The following is a 20,306-nucleotide window of genomic DNA, read 5'->3' on the forward strand; positions in this document are numbered from 1 at the left end:
ATTAAAATTCTTTAGGAGTAAAACTTTAATAGGGAAAAAATAGCTGAGAGCACCTTTAACGTTGAAAAAGTTACACATAACAGCTTGGTCCTTCTATTAGCATGTTACACAAAAGTCAAATATACTAGCAATATTAAATTATATATTTCTGTGACTCTTAAAAGTATCCGCATCATGTCATAAAGAGACTACAGTCTCTGAGGAAAAGCACTCAAGTGTATTGCCTTGAGCAACAAGGGAGAAAAAAAATGAAAAACATTTGGCTTCTTTAATGAAAGATGCTAGTGCAGCATAGGTGCTATTGTGGGATGTGTCAACTATTCCTTTAACTGCGAATGATTTTCCTTCAAGTACTTCCATTGTTCTAAAGAGTACCATGAAATCTTCCAGGTCATTGAGGCTAAAAATGGATGATAGTGGCCAACTGTGAGGAAATACAGCGTGCAGTAACTTCTGCGCTTGGTAGCTCATTGAAGCTGCGTTCACACTGCAAGCAACAAAACGACCTCATCTCGTTCATTTTCAATGAGAGCTGGCGACTTCCGGCAACACGAGCGACGGCCGCCTTTAGGTGCGTACACACTGCCAGCGACTCAATACCATTAATTTTCAATGCGAGCACAGCGACTTCCGACGACACGAGCTGTTGCGACCGTTGGTGCTAGATGTGGGCGTGTCCAGCGACACGACAAAGTTGAGAAAAGTTCAACTTTGGAGCGACTAACGGAAGCGACAGCCAATAGGAGAGAAGACGGGAGAGCTCACGTGATCCTTTCTCTCTCTCTCAGCTCCTGCAGTAACGGAAAGGTGGATGAAAGGCTAATTCTTGCTGTTAGAAATTTTTCAGTGCTTTATATGTCTCTTCCCACGTACAAGGACATTTTTAAGAAAAATACTGCGTGGAAAGGTGTAGCTATCTGAGATCGCGGGATTTTATGGACCCAGACAGACCGGCATTTGCATTTTAGCACGCAGATAAACAGCCGCTATGGCAAACAGCACGCCTTGTTTCTCATTCATCTTTGATATAAAGCATTTTATGTACTGATTCCATTTATATTTAGTCTTTTCCCTCCAAAATGTTTGTTTGTAGTGGCAAGAAAAGAGATTTGCTGTCAACAGCAATGGAGTGGCATCCGTGAATGTCATTTATAAACGTTACTAGGCAACCAGTAGTGGGAACACCCACTAGCGACTTCACCGCCAGCCACTGGCGACCTGCAGCGATAAAGTCGCTGGCAGTGTGTATGCACCTTTTGGCGACCGAATGTGGGCGTGTCCAGCGAGGAGATAAAGTTGAGAAATGTATAACTTTAAGCAAATAAAGAGCGACAGTCAATACGAGAGAAGATGGTAGAGCTCACGTGATCCTAATATTGTAATAATAATATTAATTATAAAGAAACTGTTTAGACTCTCCATACCACTAGCGGCCTAACTGCCAGCCACTGGCGACATGCAGCGACAAAGTAGCTGGCAGTGTGAGCGCAGTCTTTATTCGCTTTTTTTTTTTTAAGGGCTGCACGTGCACGGGCCACCGATTACAACAAACCTGTACAACTATGTAATTTTCAATATATCGCCCTTATTATTGAACCTTTTTAGAAAAGTCACATGAAACATGCACAACACATGCTTGCACGAGTACGTCTCGATGTTGCAGGGTGGTAAAAACTCACCAGGCGACGACATTCAAATAGTATTGCTGTATCAAGAATACCCGCCCGCTTAAGCGCTCCATCACGAACTACAGGGAACAGGTTGCCTGGGAAACGGCCGCATGGCAACAGGATCAGAGCCGGGGGGTTGTCTGCTTCTAGCTCTGCTCTCGTTTCCCATTTCCTCACTAGATGGTGTGCAAGCCACTGGAGAGTCGACTTCCTCCCGCGGTCAGGTTTCGATCAAAACAAATCTGGGAAACTACACGGAACGCCATTTATCGGGGTTTTCGCCGATGAAGAGCGGGGAATAATCTATTTTCCATCCAGATCTTTATATTTTTATTTATTTTGTGATATCGGCGCGGATAGTAGCCTACTCCATTCGGCGGTGATGGACATAATGATTGCAGTGCAGGATGCGTGCGTCTCCGGTCAGTGGCTCACCGCTATAATTCTTAGTCTTTGCTGCTTTTTACCATCGTGCTTGCCCGCTGGACAAACTGTGGACTATGCGTCCAGCGAGAGTGTGGTCAGCAGACAGGGAGACACCGCGCTGCTCAGGTAGGAGTCTCAAGTCGCAGTATAACTGTTCAAACTAAACTTGGCTGGCACCTGCATGCCCGCTTTCTGGCATAAGCCGCTGTGCTCTCAGTTTTGTAAACAATGCTTGGCATATTCCCCCAGTGTCGCTCCATCACATTTATTTGGGTCACAAATGCCACAAACCCGAACAAAACAGCCCATATGACCCATATGCTATTTTTCGAGCGAACGGTTTAGAATCTCTTTATTAAGGGTTGCATAATGAACAAGGGAAGGGGTAGAGTTTTGTAAACCCCGCCAAGCGGAACATCAACAATGAAGTCATTCATGAGCCCCACAGTCCGAGAGATCCTCACGGATGTTTGCATTCTGAAAAAAAGACAGAAGTTGCGCACTTCTATCAGGGATTGCTAGAATCGTTCATGATTTGAGTGTCAAGTTATGAACGGTTTACATTAGAAGGGCCGTTCAGACTGAACGTTCTTGCACTTAAAAAAGACAAACGCAGGTCTCTCGAGACGCGTTTTTAACAAATTTATTATTATTATTATTATTATTATTATTATTATTATTTTATTTAAGACTACTACGCGAGACGGTTAAAGACCGGACATTGGAAAGCAATTGAAAAACCGCGCGGCAGAAAACGTGTTCGATGTGAACGGCCCCTTAAACTTGTAATAAACCTACCCTTCGGCTCTCCGCCCCTCCTTGTTTAAATCAGCAGCGTTGATTTAAATGTTTGTGTATGGGTGTGTCATATGCTAAGTTTTTTTTTTTTTAGTCTCACAAGTTTATTCTTACCATTTTCTGTTGTCTGTTCTAATATAAACAAAAAGGTTTCACAATATAAGATTTTGACTGATTGTCAAATTCCCTGCTGGAAAATACAGCTTAAGCTGGTAGCTGTGTTTTGGAACATGGTAGTCCAAACTGTTCCTTAGCTGGTCGACCAGCTACCATCTACAAAAACCAGCTTGACCTCCTTGAGCTGGTATGACAAGTTGGTAGCTAGTCTAAGCTGGTCCTCCAGCTTGGACCAGCTAATGTCCAGTTTAGACCAGCTTGGACCAGCTAATGATCAGCTTGGACCAGCTAGAAACCAGCTACCATGTTCCAAAACACAGCTACCAGCTTAAGATGGATTTTCCATTTGGGTTGAACTGCATACGTAGTCCATTTGCCTTCTTTAGGATTGAGTCAAGAGTGGTTCATTTATCGGCTCCTGTGAAAGCTAATTTTCAAAACATTTAACCACAGGACTAATTTACAAGGGGTGTGGACTGACATGAAGCTGTTTATTCTTGTGTAAAGTGTGAAGGTTCTTCCTGTGAACTCACGATGGATTTTTGTAACATCACTTCTCTTAGTACAATTCAATTCAATGCTACAATTCTATTTTAGTTCTTGAGTAAAGCTATCTGTAATGTCTGTCAAGATTGAATCATGCTCTTGGTGGGATTATGTTTTCTCCAAGAACTATGTTGACTGCAGCAATTAGCTCTGCTTCTTGATACTCCCAAATATCCCCCATTTTCATATTACTGATGTCTTCTGTTGGTGGTGTGGCAAAATAAGGTAGAATAATCAGGCCTTCTGCATTCTTTTACTTGTTTTTGGAGAAGGATAGGCCTATAGCTCCAGGCCGAGCTCCTAAATGGGGTGGGAGTTCCAAACCGGCAACAAAGATATACAGAGCCCCCTACCTAACTCTTTCCCTAAACCTAACCATACGTGGAAGTGTTTCCTCCTTTTGGAGCTGGCCCAAACCCCTTCTGAAGTAACCATGCCCCCTCCTAGAGTTACCCCACCCTCTTTTGGAGATTCCACCCCCATTTGGAGATTTCCTGACTCTGGTAAAGGACAAGTTTAAAGAGACCAGCAAATGACATTCACTGGCCATGAAGGGCAGTCATGACAGTGCTATTGACAATACATAATAGCCACTCTATTATTATTTCTTACCCAATTTTGAGTACAATTATGTTTACAGCCACACTAATATGACTGGCCATAAGTGCTTTTGCTTCTGCAAATGCAACACCAACAGAAAAATTCCATATTATTTTTCAAAATGGGCAAATAACACACATAACTGATGTCTGACAAGTCTGCTACATAACTAATTGTGCAAAAAGTCAACAAGTAAAGGACATGCAAACCATTTTGCAAAAAGGGAATAGGCCTAGCTGCAGTCAGCGCATCATCTAGACGTGGATGGGAACCTGGTCCTTTTCTGCTCAGGCCACACCTCTTCCTGTCAGAGTTGATTAATCGGAAGGATGTTACTGTGAGCTTTTCGCTTCTCAGAGACAGTGGGATCAATGCAGCTCTCTAAATGGCACTCCTTTGTTTTATCATGAGGAACTTAAACACAGCAACACTTTAAGGGCTCTCTAATTTCTTATGATGAAATTATGAAAAAATAAGATGTGGTAAAACAAATAATAAAAAAGGTTTGGTAGATTTTTAGGTACCTTCATATGATTAAAACGACATGATTGTGGACTTGTATCTACTGTGTGTGTGTGTATGTATGTATGTATGTATGTATGTATGTATGTATGTATGTATATATATAATATATATATATTTTTTTTCAAACATCAGGTAATTTCTATGAAACCTTGATCAAAATCAAATGTAGATATTTTTGAAGAGATTTAGCATTTTAAACATTAATGAGAGTACTCCTTAGAGTGTATCTAATCTGTCTTTATCCTAGGTTGACATTGTTGGTCTCCTGGGCAGAAGAGCATAAATTATGGCAAATACTGATCTTTAAACAAGGTTGTTGACATTGTGCCAGTGATGCCACCTTAATAATTGCAAATTGGTTGCAATGTATTAACATATTCTACAGATATGATGTTACAGCTTAGCATTTAAATGGCCATGCTTGTCTTAAAATTGCACTAGAAATAATCCAAATAAGAGATCCCTAGCTCCAGTTTCTGTTGTGCCATCAAGCCATCAAACTAAATGTCTGCCTAGTATTGTATACTGCTCTTGGAAACATGGAGACAGCCCTAGATATTAGGTAATGTAAAAAGCTATTAGTGAGCAGAAACTGTAGCTTACCAGGTGGCTGACATCTGACATTAACCTGTCACAGATACAAAATGGCAAAATGCGATAGTGATTATGTAATTCTTTCCATTTCCAAGCCACTGCCGTAATTTTTTTTTGGTAATGTATTTTTGTTTTGTTTTGTTACATTGTACTACCAACTTAAAACTGCTACTCAAACTGCATATAACTAAATAAAACTGCAATAATAAAAGGGATAGTAAACCTAAAAATGCAAATCCTCTCATCATTTACTCACCCTTGTGCCATGCCTGATGTGTATGTCTTTCTTCTGCAGAATACAAATTACGATTTTTAGAAGAATAGGTCCTGTTGGTCCTCACAATGCAAGTAAATGCATGGAGACTAGAACTTTGAAGGTCCAATAAGCAAATAAAGGAAGTGCAAAAGTAATCAATAGGACTCCAGTGGTTAAATCCATATCTTCTGAAGCGATATGATAGTGGTGGGTGTAAAACAGATACATATTCAAGTCCATTTTACTGTCAGTAACATAGTTTCCATCCACTTTTCGCACTGTTTTGTTATCGACAATGTGAAAATGCGTACAAAAAAGAATTTCCCGAAATTTACCATCTTCTGCTTGTTTCCATTCAAGGGCCTTTTGTCGATACAAATGGTGTGCTTAATGACGTCATGCTTAAAAAAAACTGTCGTATAAGTTTTGGCAAAAGAAATATGCCCTTAAGCCGTTTCCATACAGAATGTGTGTAAATTGCTAATTGTGTACCTTTCACCTCCCAGATATCCCTAATTTGTATTCCCCCAAAGTCTTTGTAAAATGGGGAGAGTATTGAGACAATTCATTGAAATTAGCTAGCTTACTCTCATTTTAATTTCTCAAATAAATGCAATCAGAAGAGTAGGAATTGCAATCAAAATGGCCTTCTGATAGGACTGTAATATTGGTCCTGATGTTGCGCCTATCGCAGGTTGCCACCAGTTCCGACCTGAAAGCGAATCATCATCATGGCCCTTTTCAAGCTGGCAACCTGCACCAAGTAGTGGGGGAAATTTTAGGTCTTAGTAAAATGAATATAATAATACAAAATAAAAAAAATTATGCGGTGTAATATCAGGGTTTACATACACTGATCAACCACAACATTAAAACCACCTGCCTAGTATTGTGTAGGTCTCCCTCGTGCCGCCAAAACAGTGCCAACCCCCATCTCGGAATAGCATTCTGAGATGCTATTCTTCTCACCACAATTGTACAGAGTGGTTATCTGATTTACCATAGACTTTTTCAGTTCTAACCAGTCTGAACATTATCTGTTGACCTCTCTCATCAACAAGGCATTTCTGTCCACATAACTGCTGCTCACTGGATGTTTTTTGTTTTTGGCACCATTCAGAGTAAATTTTAGAGACTGTTGTGCGTGAAAATCACAGGAGATCAGCAGTTACAGAAATACTCTAACCATGCGCTACACATTTTGTTGCAAAAAACATAGTTGGTTATGGAAACATAGTTAGTTTCCTATTTTGACCAGCCCCAACCCATAGGTGGCTGAATGTAAAAGTTAAAGTCACTTCCACACTACAGTGAAGACATGGATTTAACCACTGGAGTCTTTTATACTCCCTTTTGGACCTTCAAAGTTTTGGTCACCATTTACTTGCATTGTGAGGAGAGTCATACATATCTGGGATGGCATAAATTATTTAAAAGAGAATACACATTTTGGGGTGAACTATCCCTTAAAAAAAGCTTAAAACAGTTTTTGCAACATGTATGGCAAAATATCCAATTATGGAAGCTGAAATAAATATATTACATCAGATTGCAAATAACTGTTTGTCTGAGCCACCAGGCAATGTGTGCTCAACAGTGGTGCTTTTACATTTCATACGCTGTTAATCACTTACATCACCGTTTCAATTAATGGGTGTTTGTTGCGAAGTCCCGGCCATTTGGGATCTCGACCAATCATAATATAGAGAAGCTGAGCTTCCAGGCAGGACATACATTTATTGATTAAAAGCCCATTGTCCAACAGGTAATCTGATGGGCAAATTGCACTTATGAAGCTCCTGTAGACTCCCATGCTGCATCCTAATAAAACTATGCCCTAAAAGTTTGTTGTCTTTTTGTGATGGAAAAGTGTTTACTTTTGAGTATGTAGCAAAAAAGTGTGCAAGTATTGTGACATACTATCACATCGTAAAATTGCGTCTTGAAACCAATCTTTAACTAAAGCAAAAATCTAGTATCATGCACTTAATGCTGCACTAAAGAAGTATTTTTGGTTAAAATTTAACAAAATGCCATGATTGTTTGAGAACATATAAACAGTGTTTATAACAATGTCCTTGTCTTACCCCAACTCATTACGGAAAGCTTATGAATTAGATTTGTATTTAATATTACGTTATGTCTGTAAACACAGAAAAGAAGTACTGGCTGTCACGTGTTATGAATGGGGAAACTATGCTGTTCTGTTCAGTTCAGTCAGTCACATTAACTCAGTTCAGGACAGCATCACTGCAATCTGGGTGGATGTTTATCTGTTAACTGTTTGGCAAAGTTCTTTACTTGTTATAATGCTTGGATATGTTGTCTGGTAGGGTTGTTGAACTTATATTGCTTGTCGTACTTGTATGAATCAAACAATATTAGCCTATATGAGTTAACCAACGGCAATGTACTGTATCTACATTGTCAGGTGGTGTTACTGTAACATGTTACTAATATTCATGAATTTGGAGTATTTTATAACATTGCTGTAGTTTCCAGTTTCCCTAAGAGTGTGTGCCGCTGTTTTCCTTAATTATTTTTCCCCAAATGCAGCAATGCCCAAGCTTTATGTATTGTCCTTTTAGCTGATAGTTTGTCTGTTTACAATGTATCATCATCTCAAGATGTTTAAAATTTACCAATTTCATAGCACAGTAATGTACAGCCGTGGCCAAAAGTATTGGCAGTGACATAAATGTTGTGTTTTACAAACTGTTTCTGCTTCAGTTGTTGTGGTGTTGATTAACATTGTTTCTAGATTATTGTGCAGAGTGATCAGATGCATTTTAAATAATTGCAAAAAGCTTCATTGGCCAAACAAATTAAGTTTATCACAAAAAAAACAAATTTCACTGTTTCACTGGCACAAAATGACCAACTAACATCATTTCACTAATCATATCAGCAGCATCTGGGAAAGTGTGAACAAATACTAGTCAGGTGAAATCACTTTATCATTCTGATTGGATTATAAGAGCAGACTGATTGCTATAAAAGGAGGGAAGAAGTGCTTCCAATCATTGTGTTCTTGTTAGCAATGGTTACCGCTTTGCATCAAAATGGCCTCACATGCAAGGAAATTGCTGCAAAGAATATTTCACCTCAGATCATCAAGAACTTCAAGGAGAGAGGTTCAACTGCAGTGAAGAAGGCTTCAGGACGTCCCAGAGTGTCCAGCAAGCGCCAGGACCGTCTCCTTCTGAGGAGTCAGCTATGGAATCATGTCACCACCAGTGCAGAGCTTGCTCAATATTGGCAGCAGGTTGGTGTGAGTGCATAGTGCGGCGAAGACTTTTGGACAATGGCCTGGTGTCAAGAAGGGCAGCAAAGAAGCCACTTCTCTCCAAGAAAAACATCAAGGACAGACTGAAATTCTGCAGAAGTACAAGGATTGGACAGAAGAAGACTGGTGCAAAGTTATTTTCTCTGATGAAGCCCCCTTCCGACTGTTTGGGACCTCTGGAAAACCGATAGTCCGGAGAAGAAAAGGTGAACACTACCATGAGTCTTGTGTCCTGCCAAAAGTGAAGCATCCTGAGACCATCCATGTGTGGGGTTGCTTTTCATCCCAGGGAGTGGGTTCTCTCACAGTTCTGTCCAAAAACACAGCCATTTATAAAGAATGGTATCAAAACATCCTGCAAGAGCAACTTATCCCAGTGATCCTGGAGCAATTTGGTGATGGTCCATGCATTTTCCAGCATCATGGAGCACTATGTCACGAGGCAAGAATGATAATAAAGTGGCTCGGGGATCATTACATTTAAATTTAGTATCCGTGACCAGGCAACACCCCGGATCTTAATCCCATTGAGAACCTGTAGTCAATCCTCAAAATGCGAGTGGACAAGCAGAAGCCCACAAATTGTGATCAACTCCGAGCACTAATAAGGCAAGAATGGATCGCCATCAGTCAGGATTTGGCCCAGAAGCTAATATCCAGCATGCCAGAGTGAATTGCAATTGTTATGAAGAACAAGGGTCAACACTGTAAATATTGACTCTTTGCATATATTGAATGTTTTTGCCAATAAAAGCCTTTCAAACTTATGAAATGCTTATCATTGTTTTCCAGTATACCATAGAAAACAGGTTAAAAAATAATCTACAAATACTGAAGCAGCAAACTTTGCAAAACACAAAATGTATGTCACTGCCAATACTTTTGGCCATGGCTGTACATATTAGAGCCTGACCAATATGGGATTTTTGAGACTGATACCATATGGTGGCCGATATAGTTCATTTTTGAGCTGGAATGAAAACAGACCTTTTCTATGTGGATTGTTCACCGATATGACTATGCAAAGGTACTCATAAGGCTGCTTTTTTAAACAAATATTTTATCAAAGTATATTTGACATTGTTATTATACATTACCAACAAAATCTAGAAAGGAACACTGAGAAAATAAATTATAAATACTAATACAATAAATAGTTTAAGAAACATCAGTACTGTATGTTCAGTATCAGTCAGTTGCTGACCATTAAAATAAAGAATAAATTAAAATAAATTAAATAGCTAAATAAATATCAGCGTGCTCTGCTGGACAAACTATGTAATAACACCAATTCTAAAGCATTGCTTTCTGCATTATATGTTCTGAAAAAAGTTTTCATATCTGCACATAACGGTTAACATATACGCCGATACGATATATTGGTGAAAGGCCAATATAGGCCAATAATATATTAATTTGTTTGGTGTGTAACCATCTATCTATTATTTATAAATAAATGAATTTTTTAACTGATGTGTATGAATTTGAATGTATTTCTGCATATTATTGTCATGTTTTATAAAGTATATTTCATCCCCATCATTATTGAATCCTCGTTTTATAGGTGTAGTTTAAAGTGTTATTGTGTGCAGTGCATAGATGTACTATTGTAGTCTTACGGTTTTACTTGTATCAACTGAGGCTGTAGAATATATAAAATAATAAAGTCCTCCATTGAACTCATATCAGCAATAAGTGTATTACAAGACAAACATTAATAGCAGATAAAAAACCTGAATGATCATATTTAAATGTTCTGGTTACTGGTATGTAATGTAAAAGCATTTTGAGTGTAGTGTCAGAAAAGCACTGTAAGTGTAAAATTCATTCAAACAAAATATGTTGTATATCTTTATCAAAGCAAGTAATATTTTGGTTTTAAATGTTTGATAGAATAACATAATTTCAACATGAAAATAGAACATTGTGACTCATGCTCTGAATATCTCCCAGTCATGATCAGACACAGGTGATGATGTCCAAGTAAGCTCAAATCATGAGATTCATCCGTGCTGAAGAGCTGTGCCGAAACACAACTCACGTAAAGTGTTCTTCCTCAAATTGCTTGCAATTTTTAGATTCAACCACAGATGTCGTTAGAGAGCACAAAGTTCCGTAGTACAACTTTACCTTGAATGTTACACATGGTCAGGAAGACATAACATTTGCATGACTGTGCTGGATCATTTTATTAATTGTTTTTTTCTTTGACAGTGTCATTACTTTTTACATCATTACAACAGTCTCTTGAAAGAGAATCTGACCTCCACTATATTTCATTGATACAATGATTGGGAAAAATAAAATGAGTACAGGCAATTCATTTGATCCATTTCCTGCTTTTGATTATTTCATTTTTAATCTATATGTTGATGACACATTTCCTTAAAGATGATTTTCAAGGCACAAGAGCATCTATAATAAGCAATACAAATAAAGTTGATGGACATAAAATCATGCAGGTAAGATGGTAATTATTGCTAATAAAACAAACCCTTTTCCATTCCCTATTCCATTGTTAATGGAGCGTCTACCTCCTACTGTGAGAACAAAGTGGTTTCTCTATACAGTTTTGAACCATTAAACTTAAAGCTTTGCTACAAAAATGTGGGCTCTCTTGCGACACCTGTGGTTGAAACCTAAAATTGCAAGCAACTTGTGGAGGAAACGTTTACGTGAGTTGTGTTTCTGCACTGCTCCTCTGGTTGATGAATCTCATGGTTTAAGGTTACCTGCTTTTCCTGTGATCACTCTGAGCTTTTTGCAATCAGATATAAAATAAAAATGGAAAATATGCAAAAATATGCAATATAATTTAATTACGTTACTGTGCTATGAAATCAGTACATTATAAACAACTTGAGATAAGTATACATTCATGGGGATCTACCTTCTACCTATAGTACTTTTAAAATATGTTTAAATAGGTATAAATAAATCTGATAAAAGAAAATTTATAAGAGTTTGCACACTGATTTATTGCTCCAAAATACTTTATTGGCTTACACTTGCTTGCAACATTTTGGCTATTAGGTCTTCGTCAGGCAAAAATAAAATTCAAAATAGCTGATCTGCTAAAAGGGCAATGGAAAGTGATAACAACATAAGCACTTCTGTGACTTGGGTAAAAGATACAAGAAAACAGTGGCACACACACACACTTAGAGACACACTCTAAGGGAATCTCAAAACTGCAGCAATGTAATAAAATCAACGATGTACACATCATTTATGTTAAATTAAATTATGACAACCAATAAAAGCTTCAACAACCTTCCAGAAAACATATCCAAGCATTTTAGCATTTAAACAACTTTACCAAACAGTTAAAAATCCATTAGTAGAGTGATTTCACTTCCCGCTTTCCCAACACTTGTGTGACACAACCGGGCCTTCTTTTTGAGCTTACAGATGTGACTTAAACACGCAAGAATTAATGACTTATGCCTGCGATTTTGCAGCAAATCCTACCCTACAGCTCTAAATAAATTTCATTTTTTGTGGCTAACCATAGTGAATTGGGGTAAGACAAAGACTTAGATTTGAACATGGATTTTTTTCATGTACTCCCTCAATAATTACATTTTGTTAATTGTAACAGCACATTGTTTGTAGTTTTTCACATTTGACAATTGTAGTTCTAAAATCGAATGCCAAAACTCATGTTCCATCAAGCGAGTGATTGTGGACAATACCAATTCTATAAAGTGTTCACGGATCAACATTTCGAGAATCTAATGGTAATAGTAGACCATCAGGGCAACTTTAGGGCTATGATTTGGGACACACTAATTCTAATCTCGGATACTTTTTAGGGTGAATAGTGTGCAAATTGGGATGCATTGCCAGAAAAGCATGGCTTCTGAATGAGACCAAAATTCATTTTGAGCCTCTCGTCAATTTCAACATTGATCATTTGTGCATTGATTTAAATGCCCAATTGTTATTAAAATCTTTGTCCAGTCTGAATACTTCTCAGTTGGTTAGTAATGCAAAGTAAAGTTATGACTGTTATAATTTAGCTTTTACCTGCTTCCAGCTGTTTCGTGGCAATATAATTGCAACATTCAAATGGAAGATTCCCAAAGACAGCCCCTCTCCCTGTTTCAGGAGTGGCCATTAGTCTCAATATAAAATGGAGTAAAAACATAATTGTCACCAGATTATGGTAATGGCCAAAGCAATTATACCTTCTGAAAAAAAAACAGTAGTACTTTTCAAGTACATTTAACCCTCCTCAACCTGTCACTGATTTTCATGCCTTTTGATGAAGCAGGCTCACTAGATATCAGATAAGTTTCTTTGTCCCTCAGGTGCTAGACACCCACTCTACTCTCAAACTGGAGAGGCCTGTGCCATTCATCTTAACAATAATCCTATCATCAGGCTTTGCCACATTCGGTGTTAATATTGAAGACTAATTTGCCATTGTCTCAGTACCATATTGTTGAGTATTCAGCTTCAGCTGAGGAAAATTTGCCCTTTCTGAGAATATTAGAATTATTTAAGCCCATTGTCAATATATACATAGATAATATTGAAAACCTTTCCAATAGCCTATTAGTATACTGTTGACAAAGCTTACGCTCTGTTCAGCACTACAAGGAATGGGTGTATCAATTAATTTGTGCACATGCCATGGCTGCAGGTTTTTAAATGGAGTCATGTAAGCAAGCCTTAAATTAGTAATTGTCATTTGCGTAATGAATCAGTGTGGATTGCACTTGGCTGTAAATGTTAAGCAGAGCCAAGTTATTGGAGGGACTGCATTGGTAATTATTAGTGAATGGAATACAAAGCAGTGGGCAGATCAATAGCATTTAGGCTTTCGTTCCCCCTCTGAGAGCTTAATGTAACAACATCACAGTGTTGGCCAACAAAGAAATCAAAAATTGCCTGATTTAAGGCAATGTTGATTGCAATTTCCCTTGTATAATGGAAAATGTAATATTCTGGAATGGATGATTGGCCACTTTTATAGAGACTATTGCGATTATTTTATTAACATAAAGTCCCTTTCAGATAGTAAATTGTGTAATAATATTTGTATTCTTCTTTTTGCTGCTTTTGGAGTTATACTGTTTAAGAAGCCATCTCCAATCAATGCAGCTCTCCAAATGACTCTTTGTTTTATTATAAAGAACTTAAACAGCAACACTAAGTGGTATTTTTCAGATTTCTTATGACAAAATATAAAGAATAAATCAAATGTGGTAAAACAAATGTGAAAAAAAAAACAGTTTGTCTTCGTATGATCAAAATGAGATGATTGTGGAGTTAGATGTATATAATGCTAATATATATATATATATATATATATATATATATATATATATATATATATAGTGGCCAAAAGTTTGGAATAATGTACAGATTTTGCTCTTATGGAAAGACATTGGTACTTTTAGTCACCAAAGTGGCATTCAACTGATCACAATATATAGTCAGGACAATAACAATGTGCAATTACAATTTGAAAATAATTCTCAGAACTTCTTAAAGGGTTAGTTCCCCCCAAAATGAAAATCATCCCATAATTTACTCACCCTCAAGCCATTCTAGGTGTTTATGACTTTCCTCTTTCAGCCAAACACAATCTGAGTTATATTAAAAAATATCCTGGCTCTTCCAAGCATTATAATGGTAGTGTATGGTACCTTAGATTTTGAAGCCCAAAAAAGCGCATCCATCCATCAAAAAAAGTAATCCATACTGCTCCACGCAATGTGTTTTTGTAAGAAAAATATACATTTTTATAACTTAATAAACTATAATCACTGGCTTCAGGTAATGGCCGCCCGTGCGTTCACAAGAGAGTCGAGTTCCGATGTATGACGTAGGTGTAGCTTAAGCTCCGGTAAGAGGTGACAAACGTGGAATATGTGTTTAATAAGTAAATATATAAAATGCAGGTGCAGCTCCAGCACGTCAGTGAATGCCACTGCTCTGTTTACACACACATCCACAGCTATTTTTAGCCTTCACAGCGGTGTAATAGGTGCAATATTTGAGTGCTACTAACAAACCACATCTCAGATGTAGATGCTCAATAGTTCGGTTCACTTATAATATGCATTTAGAATGGCACTGGAGGTGCATTTTACCAGAATTTGAATAAGAAGCTAGTTAAACTACTGTGAACTTGCCTACAAACAGACACACGTACAGGACTTCCTGGAGAGTTCAGAATGTCAAAATAAAAGCGCGAGGGTTTAAAAGTTAAAGGTGCACGATTGAGATATTTTACTATATATTACTATTATATTATTATTCGTTAACAAATTATAATAATATTTAAGTTGAATGGGTTCCAAAAAATAATTGTGTGCATGAAAAGTGAGCTGATATCTTACAACTAAATTGAACATAAAAGAGGTCTGAATCCTTTAAATTCCAGATAAAAGTAGAATTTTTTTGGCAAAAAAAACAGCTTCTTTTCTACTGATGACTTATACTGGAATTACTGTTAATTTTGCTGCTACATTATCCAGTATACTAGCTAATAATAAAGTGTTTCTTAATAAGCTATACGTTTATATTGAAATAATGTGAGTTAGTGGCTTGTTTTTCTTTACATATTAAAGAGCACACCCAATTAGATCCACACAATAATGTAAATATATTCTAAACTGATTATGCAAAAAACAACACTGGGATCGGTATAGGCCGATACTGAGAATTTATATTGGAATCGGAACGGAAGAGAAAAAGTGGTATCGGTGCATCCCTAATTATTCCACGGTCCAAATCACTAAGGTCACATTTTTCCCACATTCTGATGGTTGATGTAAACATTAACAGAAGATCCTGACCCGTATCTGCGTGATTTTATGCACTGCTGCCACACGATTGGCTGATTAGATAATCGCATGGATGATTGTTGGTGCCAGTTGGGCTGGTTTGATCATTTCTGTAATTGCTGATCTCCTAAGATTTTCACACACAACAGTCTAGAATTTATTCCGAATGGTGATAAAAAAATCCAGTAAGCAGCAGTTCTGTGGATGGAAACGCCTTGTTGATGAGAGAGGTCAACAGAGAATGCCCAGACTGGTGTGAACTGACAAAGTCTATGGCAACTCAGATAACCGCTCTGTACAATTGTGGTGAGAAGAATATTATCTTAGAATCCTATTCTGAGATGCGGTTGGCACTGTTTTTGCGGCACGAGGGAGACCTACACAATATTTGGCAGGTGGTTTTAATGCTGTGGCTGATCAGTGTGTATACAGTATATATATATATATATATATGTATGTATATGTATATGTAGCCCACCTATATACTTGCAGTTTACCCAAATAGCTTCACACTGAGCTGGGTAGTTTTAAAAATATTGAATGGCCATTGACAACAATAATATATTGCATAAAAGACCACCTAGCCTAGATGTTTCTGGCTGGTTGGCAATTATAGTTTTACTTTGTCTATGAAAAGCACAGAGCATAATAATGTTGACAACATTATTCCAAACAATGAGAGATCTTTCAGACACTATTTCTAAATCTAAATTAAAAACACAAGGTATAGTCTAACTGAGTAAATATCATTGAGTCATTTATTTTGCATGCTACTTACATACTTTAATATTTTTACCAATACATTATCATTATCATGTCTGTGTTACTTGGATTTTCTCTGATAAATAACATAATTTAATAAAAAATAAAAAGGAGACATGTGACTTGAACTAATCAAACAAGCAAACATGTATCATGTGATGCCCCATTTATGGCCGCTACATGATTTTATCACTTGGGACACTGAAATCATTTAGTGTAAAACCATCCAGCTGCATCTATTTTGTCATCTAATGTAAAGTTTTACCTAACTAGACTGTAAATGTACTGTCACCCTCAAGCTTGATCAAAACATCAAAATGGAAAGCTAATAGAAATAAACATCTCAAAAGCTATATGTCTGACAGGTTTATTAAACTCCTTCTGTGTGAGTGACACCTTACCAGCATGCCAGTTCTGGACATTCATAAATTGAACCAATTCTGGGCAGTTATCAGTTGCTAATTTAGTGGACCATGGTCTCAGAGAACGAATTTGCAATGTTGTCCAATTAATGGTGAAAAGTGTTGGGTTGTGAGTGCATGTCAGCAGGGAAGAGAGGGCTAGTGGAGGCATGTCATCAATCATCTCAACAGCTTGGCCTCTGCATTCTTGGCAGAGTGCAGGCCTTACTCAGTCTGGGAATGCCACACCAACATCACAGATTGTCAACTGTTAAGATGCCCATCATTTCCTCCAAACATTTTATCGTACTTAACATATCTTGCTATGTTTGTGTGCTGTACTCATTTCTGGTTAATTGATCACATAATGTTGTATTTTTTCACTTTCTAAGTCAGAACTGAGGATTGGCATTTTGATACAATAAAGCTGCTACACAGCTTTCCACCTACATAGACAGCATCCTAACTAGATCTGCAACAACTAATCAATAAAATCGATAAGTATCGATAATGGAAATCATCGAAAATGAATTTCATTATTGATTAATTGGATTTATGCGGCAGGAACGGAGAAGCTCCATCAGTGATGTGTTAACATCCAGATCCAGCACATTTGAAAAATAATGGAGACAAGTTGTAGCAGAAAATACATGACCCAAGTTGTCTTCAAAGAAGATCATAGTAAGCATACAGTTTAATGTGGAGCGATTGCTGCTTCAGGTGCATTGAGAGATTGATTGTGCTGTTTGACTTACAATTTACTGCTATGTTCTATGTGTTATGATGTATTCAGGGCTGGATTGGTAATCTGGCATACTGGGCATTTTCCCAGTGGGCCGACGCATTTTGGGGCCAATCAGGGACGGACTGGCCATCGGGACAACCAGGCGGGCCGGCCGCGAAACTGGCCGAATAGGATAAGCTGAAATGAGCCGCCACGTTATGCAGAACGGGCCACAAAATGATGCCTTGATATGCCGAAGGGGGCAGCGATATTCAGAAAAGGACAGCGAATCCAAACACCTTTATTTTTTTATTTTATATATTTTAATAAAATACAGGAAGTACAATTTTGTTTTTTATAAGATTAATCAAATAAATAATAGAAGTTTAATAGATTATCAAAATAATCGTTAGTTGCAACCCCAATCCTAACTGTCATGGAATCTTATAAATGAACGATTTGGAACACTTTGCAATCCATGCACCACATTAACTCGCAAGTGATTCCAATAGAGTTTTAAGTCAGCATGATGCTAAGCTAATAATGTGATACTCTAATAAGCATAAAACGACAAAGCACACCCAACCCAACGTGAACATTTTTGGTTAAAATTCATATGAAAGTATAAAGTAAATAGCATATCATAGGTCTTGTTTCTGTTCAAAATGTATTTAAAGTTTTTATTTTATTTTTAAGTTATTTGGATAAATGTTTTCCTGTACTAAATGTTCCAGCAGTTTGACAACAGTTTGAGTGTTAATAAGTACAAATATTCCAGGTAATATCAACATTTTTGAAAAAAGATTAAATAATTATTGAAAATGTATTTAAAATAGTACTGACACAGCATGCCACACTGCATGACTTGTCAAATTTCTTAATTTTTCTTTAACTTTTTTTAATGATTTATTCTTGTTATTTTTTCATTAACATATTTCTCGCCATGTCTGCCATTTTGGATTATTTTTATCATTGAGCTTGTTGCAATACATTCTGGAATTGCCATCTGTGTGAATAATACACGTTGCGCTACCTACAACTTTAGTCAAACCCTGATGTTGACCGATTTTGCCAACACTAATAACTAGGGTCATGGAAAAAACAAAGAAAAATATTTCTTTGAAGAAGAAAGTAAGTTTTTTTCCAGTATAAACATGTACGTTCACGAAGATGAATCTGCCCGATTCCAGCCTTGCTGAAGCACCCGAGAGCATCACAGATCTCCACCTGTTCATCTAATGGTTAGATGGAGACCTGGATTGGCCTTCAAGTCACAGTGTCTCGCACCTACTCTGAGGATCGGTGATGATCTGGGGGTGCTTCAGGCTGGAATCGGGGAAAAAATCAAATAAAACTGTTGGCATACATTTTTACTGTTAACCACTAGCTCCAAAAAGCAACTATCGGCACCAATTTATCGGTAAAACTGATATATTTGTCTACCTCTAGTCAAAACTACATATCTCAAGAGGGTGAATAATGCATACTTTTGGAACACCCTTAAAATGCGGCATCTGTTGGGAACTCACTAGGTATTGGAACAAGGCAAATATTAGAAGACATGTAGTAAGGGGATTCATGAAATGGAAGAACTTTCTTCTTGATTTTGTGCCCCTGACAGGTGGCAGCTCTTGTTTTCTTTTAAGATCATAATGCCAGACTTTAATTGCATTTGTCAAAACTGAACTGCTGTGAACAATTGTTTTTCATTCATACTAGCCTTACACTTTTATCTTTCAGATCACCCAGCCTTTCTTTGTTGACAATTATTTACTGCTTGAAAAGGTTTTGCACCTCTAATAACACCAATACCCAGAGCTGGAGATTCACAATTAGAAAAAGGCCATTAATGATATAGTGGAAAAAGTGACAAACACAAATCACAATTATTTACAGTAAGTGCTTTGATGAGGTGAGAATATGCTTTAGTCATAAGAATGAACCTGCAACACTTGCCATGGTTCACACATGTGGCATATATTATTGTGCTAGTTGGAAAGCTTTGGAGTGTTAAGCTACAGCATGATGTATCGGTTAATAGGTTGTTATGTAAATACCTACAGAACCAAGTTGTTTGAACTATTGGATTGCAGAGGCTATCTAGTGCATGTCCATAGGGTGTGTTGCCATGGTTACCTTGGTTGGGTGTCATTTTCTATATCGGGAACACAAGCGCCAGGAAGAAACCAGTGAGAGCCTCTCTAATATATATCACGTTGCTCACTCTTTTTAAAGGCGCTTTAGCATGACCGTATTCTGATCTGATCTTGAGTTTATTCATTCCCCTCTATAACACAAAGTGTTTCAGTTTTCCCTTATTGCAGCATCACAGCACCTATCATAGTCCCTTTCAAGAAAATAGTCCCCCATGTTGACTCTCATCTAGTATTGAAATGCTCTGCAATTGTTTCTCTATTTGAGTGTCAGCATGGTGGTATATATTTTACACTCTTCTTTGGCATGATGCTTTTACAGCGTAGCCGGATTGTTGTTCAGATGCCTTTGCATGTGAATACATTAATATTTTAATCACACTGACTGATTACATTTTAGTGTTGCTAATCCTCTTGCTCTGTAGCTGCATCTGATTAAAGCATTCTCAAATGCACTAGTTACTCTATGAATGTAAGTGCAGCTCTCAAATCTATGTTATGAATCAAAGACCTTTGTGGGACAGACATTAAGCTGGGCATAATCCCTGCCAAATGGTCTCTCTGAAAGCTTACCCAAGGAGTTTCAGTCCCCTGCCAAAAAAGGCAGCATTTGTATTGGAGGAACGCTCATTAAATTTCCTTTTTCCT

At 37.5% G+C, this 20,306-nt stretch overlaps 1 protein-coding gene across 1 annotated transcript in view; it reads left to right on the forward strand.

The window, feature by feature from the left end:
• The first annotated feature begins 1,858 nt into the window (after positions 1-1,858).
• LOC127654155 (neuronal growth regulator 1-like) overlaps positions 1,859-20,306 on the forward strand; it is a 192,107-nt gene continuing 173,659 nt past the window's right edge. Inside the window, exon 1 of the mRNA XM_052141192.1 lies at positions 1,859-2,222. Within this exon, the coding sequence (XP_051997152.1) occupies positions 2,053-2,222 (170 nt within the window). The 5' untranslated portion in view covers positions 1,859-2,052. The remainder of the gene's footprint in view (positions 2,223-20,306) is intronic.

The sequence above is a fragment of the Xyrauchen texanus genome, chromosome 13 (genome assembly GCF_025860055.1).
Source record: "Xyrauchen texanus isolate HMW12.3.18 chromosome 13, RBS_HiC_50CHRs, whole genome shotgun sequence".
Classification (NCBI taxonomy): domain Eukaryota; kingdom Metazoa; phylum Chordata; class Actinopteri; order Cypriniformes; family Catostomidae; genus Xyrauchen; species Xyrauchen texanus.